General features: G+C 38.6%; 1 protein-coding gene across 2 annotated transcripts in view; it reads right to left on the bottom strand.

The window, feature by feature from the left end:
* TEC (tec protein tyrosine kinase) overlaps positions 1-17,461 on the bottom strand; it is a 431,581-nt gene that overhangs the window by 121,461 nt on the left and 292,659 nt on the right. For both annotated transcript variants that reach the window (XM_053703987.1, XM_053703986.1), the window contains exon 6: positions 10,882-10,922. In XM_053703987.1, coding sequence (XP_053559962.1) covers positions 10,882-10,922 — 41 coding nt within the window. The remainder of the gene's footprint in view (positions 1-10,881; positions 10,923-17,461) is intronic.

The following is a 17,461-nucleotide window of genomic DNA, read 5'->3' as shown; positions in this document are numbered from 1 at the left end:
ACTAAAAACAAAACTTTCCAAGATAAGAGCTTAATATCTATGGAATGCAAAGATTCAAACGGAACCCCATGAAGAACCTTAAGAACTAAAGGCGGAGGCGGAGCAACAGGTTTAAACACAGGCTTAATTCTGACTAAAGCCTGACAAAACGCCTGCACGTCTGGAACCTCAGCCAGACGTTTGTGCAAAAGAATAGACAGAGCAGAAATCTGTCCCTTTAAGGAACTTGCTGACAAACCCTTCTCCAATCCATCTTGGAGAAAAGATAATATTCTAGGAATCCTGACCTTACTCCATGAGTAACCCTTGGATTCACACCAATGAAGATATTTACACCATATCTTATGATAGATTTTCCTGGTGACAGGCTTTCGCGCCTGTATTAAGGTATCAATGACCGACTCGGAGAAACCACGCTTTGATAAAATCAAGAGTTCAATCTCCAAGCAGTCAGCCGCAGAGAAATTAGATTTGGATGGTTGAAAGGACCCTGAAGTAGAAGGTCCTGCCTCAGAGGCAGAGTCCATGGTGGAAAGGATGACATGTCCACCAGATCTGCATACCAAGTCCTGCGTGGCCACGCGGGTGCTATCAAAATCACTGATGCTCTCTCCTGCTTGACCTTGGCAATCAGACGAGGGAGCAGAGGAAACGGTGGAAACACATAAGCCAGGTTGAAGGACCAAGGCACTGCTAGAGCATCTATCAGCGCTGCCTTGGGATCCCTGGACCTGGATCCGTAACAAGGAAGCTTGGTGTTCTGGCGAGACGCCATGAGATCCAGTTCTGGTTTGCCCCAACGTTGAATCAACTGTGCAAACACCTCCGGATGGAGCTCCCACTCCCCCGCATGAAAAGTATGTAAAATCCGCCTCCCAGTTCTCTACTCCTGGGATATGGATAGCTGATAGGTGGTAAGAGTGAATCTCTGCCCAACGAATTATCTTTGAAACCTCCAACATCACTAGGGAACTCATTGTTCCCCCTTGATGGTTGATGTAAGCTACAGTCGTGATGTTGTCCGACTGAAATCTGATGAACATCACTGCCGCTAGCTGAGGCCAAGCCTGAAGAGCATTGAATATTGCTCTTAGTTCCAGAATGTTTATCGGAAGGAGAGCCTCCTCCTGATTCCATGACCCCTGAGCATTCAGAGAGTTCCAGACTGCCCCCCAGCCCAGAAGGCTGGCATCTGTTGTTACTATTGTCCAATCTGGCCTGCGGAAGTCATACCTTTGGACAGATGGACTCGAGATAGCCACCAGAGAAGAGAATCCCTGGTCTCATGATCCAGATTTAGTAGAGGGGACAAATCTGTGTAATCCCCATTCCACTGACTGAGCGTTCAAAGTTGCAGCGGTCTGAGATGTAGGTGGGCAAACGGCACTATGTCCATTGCCGCTACCATTAAGCCGATTACTTCCATACACTGAGCCACCGAAGGGCGAGAAGTAGAATAAAGAACACGGCAGGAATTTAGAAGTTTTGACAACCTGTCCTCTGTCAGGTAAATCCTCATTTCTACAGAATCTATCAGAGTTCCCAGGAAGGAAACTCTTGTGAGAGGGGATAGAGAACTCTTCTTTTTGTTCACTTTCCACCCATGAGACCTCAGGAAAGCCAGAACAATGTCCGTATGGGACTTGGCAATTTGGAAATTCGACGCCTGTATCAGAATGTCATCTAAGTAAGGGGCTACTGCTATGCCCCGCGGCTTTAGGACTGCCAGAAGTGACCCCAGAACCTTCGTAAAGATTCTTGGTGCCGTAGCTAGCCCAAAGGGAAGAGCCACAAACTGGTAATGCCTGTCTAGGAAGGCGAACCTGAGAAACCGATGATGATCTTTGTGTATCGGAATGTGAAGATAAGCATTCTTTAAGTCCACGGTAGTCATGTATTGACCCTCCTGGATCATAGGTAGGATGGTTCGAATAGTCTCCATCTTGAAAGATGGGACCATGAGAAATTTGTTTAGGGTCTTGAGATCTAAGATTGGTCTGAAGGTTCCCTCTTTCTTGGGAACCACAAATAGATTTGAATAGAATCCTTGCCCCTGTTCCTCCTTTGGAACTGGGTGGATCACTCCCATAACTAGGAGGTCTTGAACACAATGTAAGAATATGTAAGAATGTCTCTCTCTTTATCTGGTCTGCAGATAATTGTGAAAGGTGAAATCTTCCTTTTGGGGAAGAAGCTTTGAAGTCCAGAAGATATCCCTGGTACACAATTTCCAACGCCCAGGGATCCTGGACGTCTCTTGCCCAAGCCTGGGCGAAGAGAAAAAGTCTGCCCCCTACTAGATCCGTTACCGGGTCGGGGGCCAATCTTTCATGCTGTCTTAGAAGCAGCAGGCGGCTTCTTGGCCTGTTTACCTTTGTTCCAAGCCTGGTTAGGTCTCCAGACCGGCTTGGACTGGGTAAAATTTCCCTCTTGTTTTGTATTAGAGGAAGATGATGCCACGCTCGTCTTAAAGTTTCGAAAGGCACGAAAATTAGTTTGTTTGGTCCTTAATTTGTTAGAGCTATCCTGAGGAAGGGCATGACCTTTTCCTCCAGTAATATCAGAAATGATCTCCTTCAGTCCAGGCCCGAATAGGGTCTGCCCCTTGAAGGGAATATTGAGAAGCTTAGACTTTGAAGTAACGTCAGCTGACCAGGATTTAAGCCATAGCGCCCTACGCGCCTGAATAGCAAAACCTGAGTTCTTAGCCGTTAGTTTAGTTAAATGAACAACGGCGTCAGAAACAAATGAATTGGCTAGCTTAAGCGCTTTAAGCTTGTCAAGTATATCATCCAATGGAGTTTCTACCTGTAAGGCCTCTTCCAGAGACTCAAACCAGAAGGCAGCAGCAGCAGTGACTGGGGCAATGCATGCAAGAGGCTGGAGAATAAAACCTTGTTGAATAAACATTTTCTTAAGGTAACCCTCTAACTTTTTATCCATTGCATCTAGGAAAGCACAACTGTCCTCGACGGGGATAGTTGTACGCTTAGCTAGGGTAGAAACTGCTCCCTCCACCTTAGGGACCGTTTGCCATAAGTCCCGTGTAGCGGCATCTATTGGAAACATTTTCTTAAAAATAGGAGGGGGAGAGAACGGTACACCTGGTCTATCCCATTCCTTAGTAATAATTTCTGAAAACCTTTTAGGTATTGGAAAAACATCAGTGTAAACAGGCACTGCATAGTATTTATCCAATCTACACAATTTCTCTGGCACTATAATGGTGTCACAGTCATCCAGAGTAGCTAAAACCTCCCTGAGCAACACGCGGAGGTGTTCAAGCTTAAATTTAAATGTTGACATATCAGAATCAGGTTGAAGCATCTTCCCTGAGTCAGAAAAATCACCCACAGAAAGAAGCTCTCCTGCCTCAGCTTCTGCATATTGTGAGGGGATATCAGACATAGCTACTCTGCTCTGTATTTTTTCTAGCCCCAGAGCTGTCTCGCTTTCCTTGTAACCGTGGTATTTTGGACAAAACCGCTGTAAGGGTATGATCCATAACTGCCGCCATGTCTTGTAAAGTAAACGCCATGGGCGCACTAGATGTACTTGGAGCCTCTTGAGCGGGAGTCAAAGGTTCTGACACGTGGGGCGAGTTAGTCGCCATAACTTCCCCCTTGTCAGTTTCCTCTGGTGATAAATCTTTTAAAGACAGAATATGATCTTTATAACTTAAAGTGAAATCAGTACATTTGGTACACATTCTAAGAGGGGGTTCCACAATGGCTTCTAAACATAATGAACAAGGAGTTTCCTCTATGTCAGCCATGTTTAAACAGACTAGCAATGAGACCAGCAAGCTTGGAAAACACTTTGATAAATGTAAACAAGCAAAAAATAAAAACGGTACTGTGCCTTTAAGAGAAACAAATTTTGTCAGAAATTGAAAAACAGTGAAAAAAAGCAGTAAATCTTACGAAATTTTTACAGTGTGTATAATAGACTAACAGAGCATTGCACCCACTTGCAAATGGATGATTAACCCCTTAGTTTCAAAACCGGATCAAAAAAACGATATAAACGTTTTTCAACAGTCACAACAGTCACAACAGCTCTGCTGTGGCCCTACCTGCCCATATAACGACTTTGAAAGGCACAAAAACCCTTTCGAGAGGTCCTAAGTGTTCAGGGGACTCCTTCAGGGAAACTGGATGTCTCAAGCTGCAAAATCTAATGCGCATTTAGGCGCGAAAATAGGCCCCTTCCAACCTGTATTCACAGTGAGAGGGCCTAACAAAACTATCCCTAGGCAAAATCTAGCCAGCCATGTGGAAAAAAACTGGGCCCCAATAAAGTTTCACCAATATGTATAAAAAAACGTTTAAACACTTCCAGCAAACGTTTTATTTTTCAGTAATGTGAGAAAGTAATAAGAATATTACCTTTTACAGCAAGCATGATACTAGTCGTTATTAAATCACTGTAATCAGGCTTACCTTAAATAAATCCGGTATTGACAGCATTTTCTAGCATATTCATTTCTCTAGAAAAATTTAAACTGCACATACCTCATAGCAGGAGACCCTGCACGCCATTCCCCCAGCTGAAGTTACCTCTCTCTTCAGTTATGTGTGAGAACAGCTATGGATCTTAGTTACAACCTGCTAAGATCATCAAAGACCACAGGCAGACTCTTCTTCTACTTTCTGCCTGAGGCTAAAATAGTACAACTCCGGTACCATTTGAAAATAACAAACTTTTGATTGAAGATAAACTAAATAAAAACACCACATCTCTCTAGCTACTTCCTTTCTTGTCGAGAGCTGCAAGAGAATGACTGGTAGTGGCAGTTAGAGGAGGAGCTATATAGACAGCTCTGATGTGGGTGATCCTCTTACAGCTTCCTGTTGGGAAGGAGAATATCCCACAAGTAATGGATGATCCGTGGACTGGATACACCACAAGAGAAATAAATTTATCAGGTAAGCATAAATTTTGTTTTTCACAATATTCTAATTTTCTGAGATTGTGGATTTGGGGTTTTCATGAGCTGTAACCCATAATCATCACAATTATGACAAATCACGGCTTGAACTATCTTGCTTTGCATGTAATGAGTCTATCTCATATATTAGTTTCACCTTTTAAGTTGCATTAGTGAAATAAATTAACTTTTGCACGATATTCGATATTTTTTGAGTTTCACCTGTATATAGATATATACTTTTATGTATATATGTGTGTACAGATGTATTTATGTATTTATATGCGTATATATGTATTTACAGACATATATACATATATAAACACATACATACATATGTATACATACAGGGAGTGCAGAATTATTAGGCAAGTTGTATTTTTGAGGATTAATTTTATTATTGAACAACAACCATGTTCTCAATGAACCCAAAAAACTCATTAATATCAAAGCTGAATAGTTTTGGAAGTAGTTTTTAGTTTGTTTTTAGTTATAGCTATTTTAGGGGGATATCTGTGTGTGCAGGTGACTATTACTGTGCATAATTATTAGGCAACTTAACAAAAAACAAATATATACCCATTTCAATTATTTCTTTTTACCAGTGAAACCAATATAACATCTCAACATTCACAAATATACATTTCTGACATTCAAAAACAAAACAAAAACAAATCAGTGACCAATATAGCCACCTTTCTTTGCAAGGACACTCAAAAGCCTGCCATCCATGGATTCTGTCAGTGTTTTGATCTGTTCACCATCAACATTGCGTGCAGCAGCAACCACAGCCTCCCAGACACTGTTCAGAGAGGTGTACTGTTTTCCCTCCTTGTAAATCTCACATTTGATGATGGACCACAGGTTCTCAATGGGGTTCAGATCAGGTGAACAAGGAGGCCATGTCATTAGATTTTCTTCTTTTATACCCTTTCTTGCCAGCCACGCTGTGGAGTACTTGGACGCGTGTGATGGAGCATTGTCCTGCATGAAAATCATGTTTTTCTTGAAGGATGCAGACTTCTTCCTGTAACACTGCTTGAAGAAGGTGTCTTCCAGAAACTGGCAGTAGGACTGGGAGTTGAGCTTGACTCCACCCTCAACCCGAAAAGGCCCCACAAGCTCATCTTTGATGATACCAGCCCAAACCAGTACTCCACCTCCACCTTGCTGGTGTCTGAGTCGGACTGGAGCTCTCTGCCCTTTACCAATCCAGCCACGGGCCCATCCATCTGGCCCATCAGGACTCACTCTCATTTCATCAGTCCATAAAACCTTAGAAAAATCAGTCTTGAGATATTTCTTGGCCCAGTCTTGACGTTTCAGCTTGCATCCCTCTGCAAGATATCTCACTATTTTTGACTTTTCTGAGCCTGTCAAGTCCTTCTTTTGACCCATTTTGCCAAAGGAAAGGAAGTTGCCTAATAATTATGCACACCTGATATAGGGTGTTGATGTCATTAGACCACACCCCTTCTCATTACAGAGATGCACATCACCTAATATGCTTAATTGGTAGTAGGCTTTCGAGCCTATACAGCTTGGAGTAAGACAACATGCATAAAGAGGATGATGTGGTCAAAATACTCATTTGCCTAATAATTCTGCACTCCCTGTATATAGACACATATATATAAGTGCATGGAAGCTCTTTGCAGTCAAGTAGATGGAAACATGAAAAATCATATTTATGCAATTTTCCTATTTAATAAAGTGTTATACTGTGTATGCACTGTACATATTTCACATTCCAATCTTCTTCACTTAGGGGAATAGGCTCTATGTATTTTTAAATTGATATTCTTGTGTGTGTGTGTGTGTGTGTATATATATATATATATATATATATATATATATATACACATATATACATATATACATACATACACACACACATATACAGTGGATATAAAAAGTCTACACACCCCTGTTAAAATGTCAGGTTTCTGTGATGTAAAAAATGAGACAAAGATAAATCATTTCAGAACATTTCCCCCCTTTAATGTGACCTATAAACTGTTGAAAAACAAACTGAAATATTTTAGGTAAAGGGAAATAAAAAAAAAAAACTAAAATAATATGGTTGCATAAGTGTGAACACCCTTAAACTAATACTTTATTGAAGTGCCTTTTGATTTTATTACAGCACTCAGTCTTTTTGGGTATGAGTTTCTCAGTATGGCACATCTTGACTTGGCAAGATTTGCACACTCTTCTTTGCAAAAACACTTTAAATCTGTCAGAATGCGAGGGCATCTCCTGTGCACAGCCCTCTTCAGATCACCCCACAGATTTTGAATTGGATTCAGGTCTGGGCTCTGGCTGGGCCATCCCAAAACTTTAATCTTCTTCTGATTAAGCCATTCCTTTGTTGATTTGGATGAATGCTTTGGGTCGTTGTCATGCTGAAAGATGAAGTTCCTCTTCATGTTCAGCTTTCTAGCAGAAGCCTGAAGGTTTTGTGCCAATATTGTCTGTTATTTGGAACTGTTCATTATTCCCTCTACCTTGACTAAGGCCCCAGTTCCAGCTGAAGAAAAGCAGCCCCAAAGCATGATGCTGACACCACCATGCTTCACTGTGGGTATGGTGTTCTTTTGGTGATATGCAGTGTTGTTTTTGTGCCAAACATATCTTTTGGAATTATGGCCATAAAGTTCAACTTTGGTTTCATCAGACCAGAACAGCTTTTGCAACACGCTTTTGGGAAATTTCGGATGTGTTTTTGCAAAATTTAGCCGGGCTTGGATGTTTGTTTTTTTGTAAAAAAAGGCTTCCGTCTTGCCACTCTACCCCATAGCCCAGACATATGAAGAATACGGGCGATTGTTGTCACATGTACCACACAGCCAGTACTTGCCAGATATTCCTGCAGCTCCTTTAATGTTGCTGTAGGCCTCTTGGCAGCCTCCCAGACCAGTTTTCTTCTCGTCTTTTCATCAATTTTGGAGGGACATCCAGTTCTTGGTAATGTCACTGTTGCACCATATTTTCTTCACTTGATGATGACTGTTTTCACTGTCTTCCATGGTATATTTAATGACTTGGAAATTCTTTTGTACCCTTCTCCTGACTGATACCTTTTAACAATGAGATCCCTCTGATGCTTTAGAATCTCTCTGCGGACCATGGCTTTTGCTGTAGTATGCGACTAACAAAATGTCAGGAAAGACCTACTACAACAGCTGAATTTTATTTAGGGTTAATCAGAGGCACTTTAAATGATGGCAGGTGTGTACTGACTCCTATTTAACATGATTTTGAATGTGATTGCTTAATTCGGAACACAGCTACATCCCGTTATAAAAGGGTGTTCACACTTATGCAACCATATTATTTTATTTTTTTATTTTTATTTCCCTTTACCTAAAAGATTTCAGTTTGTTTTTCAATTGAGTTGTACAGTTTCTAGGTCACATTAAAGGTGGAAAAAATTCTAAAAAAATTTGTCTTTGTCTCATTTTTTTACGTCACAGAAACCTGACATTTTAACAGGGGTATGTAGACTTTTATATCCACTGTATATATATTTGTGCAAGAATCCATCAGATATATATTTAAATATAATAAGAATAAATAGAACATATTCTGCTATGTGCAGAACACTGGATTATGAAATATTATCTTCTTTTGTTGTGCTTTTAAATAATTGTCTATGAGAGAATGTGATTTTGCGTTCGCAAATTATTAAAATGTATTTGTTACTGCAACTTTGGAAACGGAAACACGAGAGCGCACACATTTTACTTTCAACTTGTAATATGAGTGTGAATCTCCGAGCATAAAAACATTTCTTCTAGCGGCTTTAATGCTGGAACACAATTATAAACTACCGCTCCACTCGTAATCTAGCCCATAGGGTCCATTAGCTTGGTATTCATATGCTCTTGTGTAAATTTGCTGAACTTTAATCTTTGAGGATGCTAACTATGGTTGGGTTTAGACTATAGTGGACAAAGACTTCAATGATATCAATGGATTCGGGCACTTCAACAATGAATAAACTTTGTATGAGTGACAGAGCAAAACGTTATAGAAGTGGGAGTACCTAATCTGGATACAGATGGAGTTATGGAGTAACATACCAGGGAGTGCTGGAGTAATAAATTATTGTCTTGGGAAACAAATCTACAGAAAGCCGAACATACAGGTACCAAGGCTGATGATCAAGGAAGGTGCAGTACCTTTATAAAATGCATGAATACCAAGGGATTGTTGTTTTTGATACCTTATCAGTTATCCATATTTATTTTATTTATTTCAAATATACCTTACTCTTTTGGTATCCTTTGCAGAAAAAAAAGACTATGTACATATATTACACTATTGGGAGCTAGCTGGTGACTGGTGGCTACACACATTTGTCTCCTATCATTGGCTCACCAGATGTTTTCAGCTGGGTCCCAGTAATGCCTTGCTGTTCTGGAGCTGACTTTAGCTATGTTTTTAATCTATTTGCAGGGCTTAAACACACAGTTATGTACAAGCAATAGTGCAATCATACAATGACCTAACATTTTCTTTTTCAAGTTACATATCCATGCCAGTCAATAATCATATTTAGATTCCAGGTATAAGCTTATTCCTTGTTTACTTCCTAGAAGACAATAACATGAAGCAGCACACACAGGACACAAAACCACAAGGTTAACTGTAATCCAGACAAATAAATGTGCTAAACTCTTCTGTATTATTTTACAGAGTAGCTTCTGTTGCTGTTCTTTTTAGGCGATAAAAACATTAAAGGCTAGATACAGCGCTGCGGAATCTGTTGGCGCTCTACAAATACCTGTTAATAATAATAATAATAATAAAGATACATGTGGCATGAAAGAAAAGGCTGCAAAGGGTTTTAACATGGAGATACATACATATACATCTCTAAAGATGTGTGTGTGTATATATATATATATATATGTGTGTGTGTGTGTGTGTGTGAATAATTATATGTCTAAATATGTGTACATATGTATTTATGTATTTGTATGTGTATATATGAAATTACAGACAAATATACACATATAAAACGCATGCATACATATGTACCCATATATAGAAGTGCATTGGAGCCCTTTGCAGTTAAAGGGACATGAAACCCACATTTTTTCTTTCATGATTTAGAAAGATAATGCATTTTTAAACATCTTTCTAATTTACTTATATTATCTAATTTGTTTTATTCTCTTGATATTCTTTGCTGAAAATCATATCTAGATATGCTCAGTAGCTGCTGATTGGTTGCTGCACATAGAAGCCTCATGTGATTGGCTCACCATGTGCATTGCTTTTTCTTCAACTAAGGATATCTAAAAAAATTAAGCAAACTAAATAATAGAAGCAAATTGTAATGTTGTTTAAATTTATATTCTCTATCTGAATCATGAAAGAAAGATGTAGGGTTTAGTGGCCCTTTAAGTAGCTGAAAGCAAAAAAATCCTTTTTATGCAATATTCATATTTAATAAAGTGTTATACTGTTTATTTATCTATACCTACATATATATAATCATCAATCTATATACATATAAATATATATCTGCGCAAAAAAACAATATATATATATTTATGAATACTTAGAACATATTCTTTTATTTAAAGAACACTGGAATGTGAAATATTCATATTTTCATGTTGGGTTAGCGCACTTGAGAATCGGCTTTGCATGCAAGTAGGGTGTTTTTTCCCACTTTTCTTGCTCCTTTGTCTTCTAAGGGGGAAGAGGTTATCGTGTGCGCAATATTGTAAGTTTAACTTTGTACGCACTTCAGGTTAGTGAGCAAGAGAAAACAGTTTACTTTTAACTTGTAATACGAGCGCAACCCGACAAGCACAACAAGCGTACTTCTAGCGGAGTTAATGCACTAGCCAGAACGTTAAATAAGGCTCCACTTCTAATCTGGCACTAATAATTTTATATAAAACAAAAACAAAATACAAAATCAATGTTCTTACCCGAATTGCATCTGGTGTAGGGGGTAGCGGTTTCCTTGTTACTAGATACAAAGAGGACAATTTATATTAGCAAATCACTCTAGGCAACACAAGGGCTAAATGACATAAAAGAAAACAAGGTTTACTGTCCAGACATTATTTAGTAATATGGGTTGATTAATGGGCACATTTGCACACGCACAGTGAATTATAATAAGTTGCATAAACATGGCTTTTCAGCAATGAGTTAGGCTAGTAAATATGGCTTTAAACCACATGGCAATCCATATTGGCTGCTTGACACTAGTGGGTTTATATATATAAAGCTATATATAAGGTTCCAGTATTTAGCTAACTTTTTAATGCAGTTGTGACATGAAGGTGAAATCTGAAACAAATTGATGTGCAAAATGGAATGACTAGTTGTAATGTCAGTAATGCACTGTAGCCTCTTGCAAGGGCCACATCATGACTTTCATGAGTCCTAGGGGTCAATTTATCAAAGCGTCAACTGATAATACACTTGAATTCCGTGTCGTATTTGTTGCGAGATAGATCCGCCGTAGTAATCAAAGCTTCAAGAAGGCAAATGTTGAAATTTGTGACGTAAAAAATACGATCCTGCGATCTTAATCTGACGCAGATCGATGCTTGCGTCATTACAGAGGTTTCGAATTCACATTCAACTATTTGACACTTTTCCCAATTTATTAAACACTTATTTAACGTCTATTCCGACACAGCAAACCTAGTTTTTAATCCACCACCCTTGAGGTCGCGGATGCCATAGAACTCAATGGGGGTCTGAAAACACAGAAAGCTTATGTTCGATGCTGCAAGAGAATGAAGTATATTACATAATAAAAGTAAAGTAGAAACTCTATTAAAATTGTAAACCCTTTCTAAATTAAACAATATTATTGCTCCCCATTTGGTGCACTAGTAGATATAGGTATACAAATGAAAAATATATTACTACTTATGGATAATGCTACAAATTTGTCTCTCATTAAAAAGCAAGGGGACAATATTATTTATACAAATGTGTTGAAAAGTTTTGCCCCAAACTTGTCACACTAATGATATAGAGATAAAAATGAAATAAATACACAACATAATATAGCTAACTTCCTTTTTATTTTTAGTGAAAAAAACTATGTGCTCCATGTTTAAGCCATGTAATACAAGTCCCACTCTCCACTTCGCACCAATTATGACGCAAACTCCTAAACTACCCACACACTAGAGAATTTTTCCACCACTTTTGATTGGAATATGCATAATCACATGATTTATGACATCAGCCAATCTGATTCAAATACACATTTTAAACTATCACTAACGAATCAAAATGCTCGATACTGGGGGGCGGAGCCAACTGCCGAACAAGAGAGACGTCTTGAGAAAGAGCTCTCTCCTAACTAGCTAATTTAGGCATAAACAAATTAATTAAAATGCCTAGTCTCTAGTATATTATATTTGATCATGCACCTTAGATTGCTTTGATTAGGTATCATTTGTGATTTGAGACCTGCTAAGGCTATATATGAAGAACTGCAGAAGTGAGTGCAGATTCATAGGAGTCCCTGGGATATGAGAATTTCGGAAGACACCCAATCTCCTAAGCTGCCCAGCTCGCCTACAAACTAACTTCCTAACCTACCTGCCACTGCTGCCCGGAGGGTCGGGGCCCCACTCCGGCACAGCAGAGAAGTGCAGCAGGCAAACTGTGAACGAGTGGAAGTCGGGCAATCACCTGACAGCTGTGGTTTTTCTTTTTCCCCGCTTCGGCGGCTGAGCTGCTGACCACATCGGTGAGATATCGAGTTCCGGAGGTGAACTAATCCTAACGCCTGGTCTGCCGCGGTGAGCTAGAGGACCCAAGATCCGTTTCCACAGGCCACATCTACAGGGTACTGATTTGGCGCGAAGTAGCGCCATTTTGCGGCCTGGGGTGAAGGAACACGCCATCACTGAGCAACTAACTACGCCGGAGTGACAGCTGAGAAGAGAGGTAAGGGCAAATACATGATACCAGCCCTAATCATCACTAAATGATTTCTGGCAGGACTGTCCAGTCTACTAAACTTAAACTACACTATACTATATAAAGAACTCGCTACCAGTCCACATAGAGCTACGAAATTCCATATACACCTCACTACTTCGGCCAATATGGAGGCCTTACAAGCCTGGGAGCAGCGCACTCAACAACTCTTAGAGGGGTATTTTCAGAGCATGGCTGAGGATATACAGTTGCTTTTGGAGTTCCTCACAAGGCAGGAGCTCAGGCACACTGACACTGTGTTGGTCGGTAGCAATAACTTGGAAACAGCTCCTTCATTGTTAGTAGTCAGCATAAATAACCAGCCACCGGAGTCATCACCACTCACAGATCCTCTAAGCTCTGAGAACGAGGATCAGGCTATCTATGATGCTATGCGGGCGGCTCCTGGTTCTTACCGCTACAAGAAAAAGCTGACAGCACTAATGACAGTACCTAATGCCTTTAGCCCTACACAGAAAGTATTAATCTTCACACCCAAAGCCCTAATGTCTGGCACCAAGGAATACCTTGCAGTTCCTTCTTTACAGTCTGCTCAGGAATTCTTTGATCTCAGAGAGTCGTCAGTTTTGAGAAGAGCACTGAATTTCCATCAGAAGGATGCAGCCAATCTTCATATATCAGATCCCTTACACTTCTTTTCATTTTCGGTTCCTGCAATTCAGAGAATTGGAGACACAGGACTAGAGACATTCTCCTTATTACCCTCTAGGAGTGCACTTGTTGCCCCAGAGACCGGAGTAGGGTAGACTGTAATTTTTAATGTGGATCTAGCCAATTTTTCTTCAGAACTTATATTAGTAGGTGTTTAAAATTATATTGGCAGTCCTATTAGTGTTACTGGCTGCTTCATGGTTTACTCAGTGGTCCTTATGCAAGTATGGGTATGTATAGCCTAACGGTAGTCACTTGCGCACCATTTTCACACTATTATACAACCTGTCTTATGTGAACTTATAATGAAAATTTTGTTTATCTAGTTATTTCTGCTTTATGTACCTATATATCCTTTGCCACCATATAGCCTACTAAGTTCCCTATAGAAATGTATCTTTAGGCAGGGACATCTTGATGAGAGTTATTTAACTGGATATCGATGCCTAACCTATCATACCAACCAATTGTCTAATGCAGATAATGTCTAACGTTTTCCCTCCCTCAGTAATTCTTGCTTACTGCCTGGTAAGCTTGGTGTGTATTTTAAGCCCATTAACATATGGTACATTAGGCTGGGACATCTTACGGGGAGTTCTGTAACTAGATATTGAGGCCTAACCTCTTATAACAGCTCATTGTTTAATGTAGATAATGTCTAATGAACTCCTTTCCTCAGCATCTCTTATTTACTGCTTAGTAAGCTCATATAGCAACCCCTTCCTACCTCTAGCTAAACTTACTATTACTATAAGTTAAAAGTAGGATGCTTCCATTAGAAAACCCTAAGGGAATACTAAATATGATCCTCAAATCAGCAAGTAGTAGTGTTTGGTTCTATCCCTCTGCCATAAGACACTTAGGGTTTAATTGTTCATATAAAATGTATAGTTGTAGCGCCGTTAGGCTTAGTACTTTCACTGTCAGGTTATATATTACCCAAGACTCCCTATAATTTACTTAGTTTAACCTAAAACTCTCTTAGCTCCAATATATGGGAAGAGAACAAATGTTTTTAATCTTAGTACCACATAGGTTTAAGATCTATATGTCACATGATATGTTACTCCCTGACCGCTCCATGTTCCTGTGTTTCAGCAGCTTAGAGAAACCGGTGTTTGCAGCCTCTTGTCTGCTACAATTATTATACTAATTCGCATATATGTATACATCCCAAGTGTTCATGTTTGTTCATATATAGTTCTATGCAACTGATATCTGCCATGTTATTTACTGTTCTAGCCATCTCACATATTTCTCTTTGTAACCTCTTTATAGTCAAACTATGTAATTTTATGATTGCTCCTGTCCCCACTGCCAATATGAGGTATATGTTCTTATGATATGCTGTATGTGGTCTTATGGGGAGCACAGTCAATTATTTATACAAGATTGGTCTGAACCGTAATTTCCCTGTTCAAGTACAGATTTATAGCATTCAGACCAGATCCTATTAAATCTCTGTTTAGTTAATTACATATAGATCCATACTGCATGCTTTTTAATGGGCTACTCTATGTTAACATTAGCGTCGAGCAATTATTTAGTTTAACATAGGCTGTAGCCCCATTATATTATCTAAGCTGGTATATACTTATAGACAGAGGTTTTGTTTGCTAAAACTAAAATTACTTGCATGAAGCATTTCCCTATAAATCCACTCAACAAGAGATGTCCTCTGCAGGTTTGCTCATATTGTATATTTTAATTAGGTATACAACTTTCAGAGATGCTACAGGGTAAAACCCTGTTATTTACCTTATATATTAATAACTGATATCTTGTACCCAATATGCCTATTGATGTTAAATTCTCTGTTTGACCCCACGGGCTTATTCTTTAGCTAAATGTCTACCTGCTATTGCATCAATTATGTTTATTTACTATCCAGATATTGTCCTGAGGCTTATGTCTCCCTAATTAGGGCACCTTACTTTTGTATTAGACTTGATGGCCAAACTAATCCTCTAGCTCATGTTATTCATCATCAGTTTCTGGTGGCTATACCGCTGTTTTACATCAATGGTAATCCCATTCATATGATTCGTATCAATGTTCTCTGTTATTTACTGATATGATATAGTATTTGAGTCATATGTCATGTAACCCCTTAGCTGTCACATACTCTTATGTATTTAATGTTCAAGCACAGGGTAACCACCTATAGTGTAAGTCTCAGAGAGATGCATGTTCACTGCTCTATATAACATAATTATGATGTTGGTACAGTTGTTAACCTGCTATAGGAACTGTCTCTGATATTACACCTGCTTCTAAACCTAGCTTTATGTTTAAGTATGCTCTATTCTTTGTATGGTGTTATATAGACTTAATTCTATTCTTAGACCTACAGGTATCTGTTCATGTTGACTAATTGATATACAATTCTTATGCTATACAATGTCTGTTTTTTCCTGGTTTCCTCAGGTTTTCTAAGTCTTTGATAAGCTTAAAATAGTTCTCAAATGTACTAAGATAGATGGATTTTTTTGCTATTTGACACCACATAAGTATTGACGTATGCCATTAACTAGATATTTATACCCAAGACAATAGCTACTAGCCCAGACAATAAAACATTTGCTCCATCTCGTATAGACACATGAATTCTGCAACTTACAACAACCTGTCTGCAAACCATCTACTCCTTAACCTATATGTAACTTCAGGAGACTTTAGTAGCCTCCCCACTTAGTCCCATATATATTGTAAGGTACATTGACAATACTTAAACTCTAATAACATAAGATCTTTACGATCAGGCACTTCTAAATCCACTCCAGACATCCTAAGTTACTCACATTTATACTTGGCTCTGTCCCCCCCACCTCCTTTCCCTATACACATAGCGGTGCTTACCCGCTGAATATCCCCCTCCCCCCTATATAGCACGGCCCAAGAGTGGCTGATACTCATGTTAAATCTCCACAAGTTGATATGTTGGTCTTAGGTAAAATATTATTAGATTGTGGAGCTCATACACTGATAATATAAAATGAAGTTCTAATTCATCTCGCCTAAGATATTGTCTATTTTCATATCCAGATTTGAAATATATATGCATATTGCTTACTTAATAATACCTTTATATAAACAATGTATTATTTTCTTTGTTGTAACTTTGGCCTCAGGGCGAGTTTTTGCTGTGATGATATATGCTTTAACTTCAATAAAAAAATTATTTAAAAAAAAAAAAAAAAAAAAAAATGCTCGATACTTGTCATTGATCACTCATCAGAACTTGTAAGTGCCATTTGTTACATTGTGTATTATACTTTGAAAGTATGTATATGGGAAATTAGTATTAAAGATAAACATTGATGCTGACATTAGGACACAGTTTAATATTTTAGACAAGGATTTTAAAATTCGAATTGATGTTTGATTCAATATAATCTTAAGATGAGAGCTAAAAGGGATAGCCCACCTACCATTAAACTTTCATGATTTAGATACAGCAGAAATTAAAATTCCCTCTTTACTGTCATGCTATTTTCAGTGTATTTCTTTCTTCTCTTGATTTTTTTTTTCAGTAAGAAATGTCATCTTATATGCCAGCCCATTTTATAACACCTGTGAAGGGGTGGTTTTTAAAACTAGATTGCAATCAGGAGGGGTTACACAGGTACAGAGAGAAAACTGGCCCAGCTTTTAAAATATCCATTGATTGCAAATAAATACATATGATATCCTGATTACATGTTATATTTGCAATTATTCCTGCTCAGAATAATAATAAATTTACACGATATACATATAGTGGTATAAATAAACACAGAGATATGAAAGCCAACATTGTTTAGAACAAAAAAAGGAATTTAGGGATATGTAAATATGCTTGCAAAAGATTTCTGACATCACACACACACATACCACTGCAAT

The sequence above is a fragment of the Bombina bombina genome, chromosome 2 (genome assembly GCF_027579735.1).
Source record: "Bombina bombina isolate aBomBom1 chromosome 2, aBomBom1.pri, whole genome shotgun sequence".
In the NCBI taxonomy this organism is placed as follows: Eukaryota; Metazoa; Chordata; class Amphibia; order Anura; family Bombinatoridae; genus Bombina; species Bombina bombina.
This window is presented reverse-complemented; position numbering and strand designations above follow the sequence as displayed.